General features: G+C 35.9%; 1 protein-coding gene across 1 annotated transcript in view; it reads left to right on the top strand.

Moving 5' to 3' along the window:
* Positions 1 to 6551, top strand: part of EVI5 (ecotropic viral integration site 5) — a 240473-nt gene that overhangs the window by 170894 nt on the left and 63028 nt on the right. Inside the window, exon 18 of the mRNA XM_010860451.1 lies at positions 3167 to 3262. Within this exon, the coding sequence (XP_010858753.1) occupies positions 3167 to 3262 (96 nt within the window). The remainder of the gene's footprint in view (positions 1 to 3166; positions 3263 to 6551) is intronic.

The raw sequence follows: 6551 nt of genomic DNA, 5'->3' as shown, positions 1-6551 counted from the left end.
TGATGAAAGTGAAAGTGGAGAGTGAAAAAAGTTGGCTTAAAGCTCAACATTCAGAAAATGAAGATCATGGCATCCGGTCCCATCACTTCATGGGAAATAGATGGGGAAACAGTGGAAACAGTGTCAGACTTTGTTTTTCTGGGACTGCAGCCATGAAATTAAAAGACGCTTACTCCTTGGAAGGAAAGTTATGACCAACCTAGATAGCATATTCAAAAGCAGAGACATTACTTTGCCAACAAAGGTTCGTCTAGTCAAGGCTATGGTTTTTTCTGTGGTCATGTATGGATGTGAGAGTTGGACTGTGAAGAAGGCTGAGCGCCGAAGAATTGATGCTTATAAACTGTGGTGTTGGAGAAGACTCTTGAGAGTCCCTTGGACTGCAAGGAGATCCAACCAGTCCATTCTGAAGGAGATCAGCCCTGGGATTTCTTTGGAAGGAAGAACTTCCAAATGATGCTGAAGCTGAAACTCCAGTACTTTGGCCACCTCATGTGAAGAGTTGACTCATTGGAAAAGACTCTGATGCTGGGAGGGATTGGGGACAGGAGGAGAAGGGGACGACAGAGGATGAGATGGCTGGATGGCATCACTGACTCAATGGACGTGAGTCTCAGTGAACTCCGGGAGTTGGTGATGGACAGGGAGGCCTGGCGTGCTGCGATTCATGGGGTCGCAAAGAGTTGGACACGACTGAGCGACTGATCTGATCTGATCTCATCTGAGGCTACTGTCATCTCAGGGTTAGCTAAAGCTAAAGGATGAGGCTTTTTAAGTGGCGCACTCAGTGGTTGCAAGGTGGTGCTGGCTGTTGGAAAGAGATCTTTGTCCTCAAGGGGCTCTGTCTTAGCAAAGGATACAGACAGACACACCATTACAATGCAGTATGAGTGGTGCTATGATTGAGGTGGTACATTGTATCCTGTAATGTGAGTTTAGTGTTAGATTTATGGTTCAAGCAAAGCTCACTAAGGAATGATTCAGCTGAGACCTTAAGGATGTGTAGGAGTCAGTTGACGAAAGGCAACAGAGAGTTCACTAGGCGAAGGGAACAGCACATGTGAAGAGCAAAACAGAGAAGGTTGTTTGCTTGAACTAAAAGTTCATTCAAGTTGGAGGGGAGTGTGTGATAAGGAATACTGGTAATATATGAAGCTAGAGCAGTAGATAGGGAAGCCAAATCATGGGGAATCCTGGACACCAGTAAAAGAACCTGTTATCTCAAGATCTGTGGAGTACTATTAAAGTGTTTAAAATAAGGGAGTGACAGAGATTTGAGTTTTATTAAACATAGACACAATGGTGTATTGGAACTAGCTGGTAAAGGCTTGCAAGAACCAATTGTTAAATTTTCAGGAATTTTGTGACATAATTGTTAAACAGCCATATTAAAAATTAAATTATTTAATGTAATTAACAAATTATGATAAAATAATGATAGTAAATACTCAAACTTCATGATTTCCTAATTTTTACATTTTACTATTATCTGTGCATTTCAGATTATTTATGCTTAACTATATCTGTATTGTAGACATACCATGGTGTGCCACTGATGTTATCTTCACTAATATTCACTAATGTTATGTCAAGTTGAAAGGAGCCATGATGGGAGTAGTAATACCACATGAATTGGCAAACTACAAATCAAAGCTTGACTTACTGTTTTGTTAATTATCTAGACCAGAAGTTGGCAAACTATAGCCCATGTTCCAAATCTATCTGTTTGCCTGTTTCTGTAAATAAAGTTTTATTGGAATACATTCATTTGTATATTGAAATATATTCATTTATTTCCTATTCATTTGTATATCGTCTGTGACCACTTTCACACTCCAGGGGCCGACAGAGTAGTTGTGATAGCCTGTATGACCCATAGTCTGAAATTATTTACTATCTGGCCCTTTAAAGAAAATTTTTGTGTCCTTCTCTAGACTGTTAAAGCTTAAAAATGTGTTGTGTCTTTAGTCTTAACATTATGAATAACACAGTAATATTGAGGAAATTATCTTCCAATATTTGATCACTGTTATCAGAGTGATAATAACTCTATTATCAGAATAAATAACATGAACAAAAATTAGCCAGAGTTCACATCAACACTTTACTTTTTCCTCATTTTCAGTGGTAGATGACTTATGGACACAAGATTTGGCAAAAATTAAGGAAAGCATTCTGTGAGAGTATATTGACTAAATAGAATTTATAATAATGAGTGTTACATGTCTTAACTGTTACATACTGTACATCTTCTATTTCAATCTAGATTTAAAATATATTGTAAATATACATACAAACATATTTGTACACGCACACACACACTTGCTTGAGAGCTGGTCATTAACTGGGTGCAGAAACTATACTTAGTGGCCATGTACAACGTGGCAAAAATATTTAAAGCAATATTTGCTTGAAAGAAGTACCAGGATCATATCTAAAAAGATAAAAGAATGAATATATTTTTATTTAAAAGTTTAATTATATTTTTACTAGGTTTGAAATTTTAAAAAATTTTGATATTACTGTCAGGTGCTTAATTTCTCCTATGGTCACCATGCTGCACATTTTTGATACTGATTGCTAAATTTCAACTGAAGTTAATATTTCCTCAATATTATATATTTTTGTATATCCCATCTTTCTCTTCTATTATCTCCTTTTTAGTATAAAGTAAATATTCATTAACATTCATTGCCTCAAAATGTAATTTTAAAAATATTATCTAGCTAATATACAGTGTCTATATTCCCTATCAATCTATTGCCCTAGTTACATATTTGAAAGTTCTCAATAATTGTTCTTGGATAAAAAATTAATTTTTCACAGTCAACAGTAATTTTAATAGTTTTAATTAAGTTAACTTTTAATTTAAAAGTTTGAGCAATATTTATATACAAGTGCTCTTAAATATGGAATGCTGTTCTGTATATTTATTCTTCATTTTATACCAAGTTCAAGATATAATGGCATTTAAAAAGATTTTTTTATTGGAGTATAGTTGATTTACAATGTTGTGTTAGTTATAATGGCACTTTTTTCCCCTCTGATTTAATCAGGGGTCTATTTGTTACTTTCTAAATTTGAGGCAAGGTACAGTGTTTGTATTTTATTAATGGTTTGGTTTATTGTGTGGTTTATTTTTGATTTGTTTTGTTTACCACTCTAGAACAAGGAAGAAGTGATGGCTGTGAGACTCCGGGAAGCAGATAGCATAGCAGCTGTTGCTGAACTACAGCAGCACATTGCTGAGCTTGAAATCCAGGTACCATATCAAAATAGTAAAGTAAATGTAGTAATAATGCAGTTATTTCCCCTTTCCTCTGCACCTGGATAGTGACTTATGTCTTCATCCTAATGACTGTGTTTCTGTATTCAACACTTCTTTCCAAGTCCAGTTTTTTAAATTGCAATAAAAAATACTTCAGTAAAATTTACAATTTTAATGTATACAGCCTGTTTCATTAAGTACATTCTCATTGTTGTGTAACCAATTTCCAAAACTCTTCACCTTGTAAAACTGAAACTTTGTGCCTATTCAACAACTCCCCATTCCCTTCTTCCCTCAACCCCTGGAAACCACCCTTGTGCTTTCTGTCTCTGAATTTGACTCCTCTAATTAATCTCATGTAAGTAAAATCATAGAGTATTTGTTTTTCTGTGACTGGTTTTTTTTTACTAAGGGTAATGTCCTCAAGGTTCATTCATGTTGTAATGTTGTATCAGAATTTGCTTCCTTTTTTATGGCTGAATAATACTCCGTTGTGTGTGCATACTACTTTTTGTTTATCTGTTAATTCATTGATGAACATTTAGATTGCTTCTGCCTTTTGGCTGTTGTGAGTAATGCTGCTATGAGTATGAGTGTACAAATGACTATTTGAGCCCATGTTTTCATTTGTAGGGGGTATATACCCAGAAGTGAAATTGCTGAATCATGTGGTAATTCTGTGTTTAATTTTTTGAGGAATTGTTATACTGTTTTCCATAGCAGCTGCAGCATTTTACATTCTTACCAGCAATTCACAGGGGACTAGTTTTTCCACATTCTCACCAATACTTGTTAATTCTCTGTGTTGTCCTTTTTTTTTTTTAAGTAGTCATCCTAATGAGTATGAAGTGGTATCTCATTGTGCTTTTGATTTGCATTTCCCTAGTGATTAATAAAGGTCTTCCCTCGTAGCTCAGTTGGTAAAGAATCTGCCTGCAATGCAGGAGACCCAGGTTCAATTCCTGGGTCTGGAAGATCCCCTGGAGAAGGAGATGGCAACCCACTCCAGTATTCTTGCCTGGAAAATCCCATGGACAGAATAGCCTGGTGGGTTACAGTCTGTGGGGTTGCAAGACTGGGATACGACCTAGCAACTAAACCACCACCAGTGATTAATAATGTTGACCATCTTTTCATGTGCTTATTTGCCATTATGTCTTCTTTAGGGAAATGGTAGGTTCAGTACTTTGCCTGATTTTTAAATGGATTGTTGTTGAGTTATGGAAGTTTCTTATATATTCTCAAGGTCAATCCATATCAGTATATGCAAATATTTTTCAAGGTATTTCCTCTCATTCTGTGGGCTATCTTTTTGTTTTGTTGTTAATGTCCTCTGATACACAAAAGTTTTTATTTTTGAGGTCCAACTTATCTATTTTTCCTTTTGTTACCTGTATCGTATTTCCTTATTGTCAAAGCTATCTTTGAAAGAAAATTCAAAACTTTGAAAATAAGTGTTTTGTCAGTTATGAACTACTGTATAATATAAATACATTTGATTTATATTATTTGCATTATGGGCAAAGTATTATGTTTAAAAGTCTTATTTTTAAAAATGTGTTATTACATTCTATTCCAACCCATAATACAGTTTTGGCTGGAACATCTAGAATTTTCTTCCCACCTGAAATGCGTTTTAGTCTGTAAATTTCAATTTAAGATCTGGGTCAAAAGTAATCATAACACATTATGATTTGCAGAAGTTTATAAAACAGTATCCTTTATGTTCTGTTGATAGTATTCCCCAGAAATTATTGCATATCCACAAAAACTTTAGGGCTTCCCTGTTAGCTCAGTTGGTAAAGAATTTGCCTGCAGTGCAGGAGACCCTGGTTCAATTGCTGGGTCGGGAAGATCCTCTGGAGAAAGGATAGGTTACCCACCCTAGTATTCTTGGGCTTCCCCTGTGGATCAGCTGGTAAAGAATCCACCTGCAGTGCACAAGACCGGGGTTCAATCCCTGGGTTGAGAAGATCCCCCAGAGAAGGGAAAGTCTACCCACTCCAGTATTCTCTGGAGAATTTGATGGGGTCGCAAACAGTTGGACATGGCTGAGTGACTTTCACTTTCAAAGAAAAACTTCAGACAAGAACCAACTGCATAAGATATCTGTAATCAGCTATTTAAGTCATGCTATCATATGCAATTCTAGTTTTAGTCCTTTTATATCATGAAAATTATAAAATTTTGTCACATTTCTGTACATCTTAGTCACAAAATAGCAAGATTTGATTACTCCTTTTGTTGATTCTTAAATGCTAATTAAAATGAAGAACGGTATGCTGCATGCTTTGTTTAAAATGAAATATAACACGTATTTCACCAGTTTTAAAAAACAAAAGGAATGCATAAAATTTTACTATTAAATTTATTATTATTATTTTTTTTACTGTTAATAGGAGTATGTTAGCCTCAAATGTCTCATAAGTGAATCCTAATTGCTGGTTCATTGCTATTTTTTCGATACTTAACTGGCTGGAGCTTATCTCATATGTCATTATTGACCCCTTTGTCCTCTTAGCTTTTTTCCTCTCTTGGCTTTCCTAGCACCATCCACTTTTGACTCTTTGCTTGTTGAAGTTGTTTTCAATTCTGTGTGTTTGTATTCCTCTGAGAATCCAAGATTTTTATGTTTTTAAAAACTATTCAGTGTACAATGAAGGACCTCACTTACATAGCTTCAAGGGCCATCTTTACAACAATAAATTCTAATCTGTCTCCATCCTAGCATGTTTCCTTCTAACTAACAATCTTATACCCTATTAAAAAATTATTTATTTATTTGACTGTGCCAGGTCTTAGTTGGGGCAAGTAGGATCTTTAGTTGTGGCGTGCGAACTCTTAGTTGCAGCACATTGAATCTCTTCCCTGACCAGAGATTGATCCCAGGCCCCCTGCGTCGGGAGCATGGAGTCTTACCAGGGAAGTCCCATAATCTTATATCTTTAAAAAAAATTATGAACATAGTATACAGAAAAGTTCATAAAACAAAGCTACATTATATGTAAAAACAGTATCCATATAACTAATACTTGGGTCAAGATAGAATATTGTCTGTATTCCAGAAGTCTGTGCGATCACACCCTGCTCCCTTATCCTGAACTTTATAGCAGTGACTCCTCTGCTTTACCTTATAGTAGTGTCATCTTGGAAAATCCCATGGACGGAGGAGCTGCAGTCCATGGGGTCGCTGAGGGTCGGACACGACTGAGTGGCTTCACTTTCCCTTTTTACTTTCATGCATTGGAGAAGGAAATGGCAACCCACTCCAGTGTTCTTGCCT

The sequence above is a fragment of the Bison bison genome, unplaced genomic scaffold (genome assembly GCF_000754665.1).
Source record: "Bison bison bison isolate TAMUID 2011002044 unplaced genomic scaffold, Bison_UMD1.0 scf7180017864466, whole genome shotgun sequence".
NCBI lineage: Eukaryota > Metazoa > Chordata > Mammalia > Artiodactyla > Bovidae > Bison > Bison bison.
Note: the sequence above shows the minus strand (reverse complement) of the source record. Positions and strands in the feature narration are given on the sequence as shown.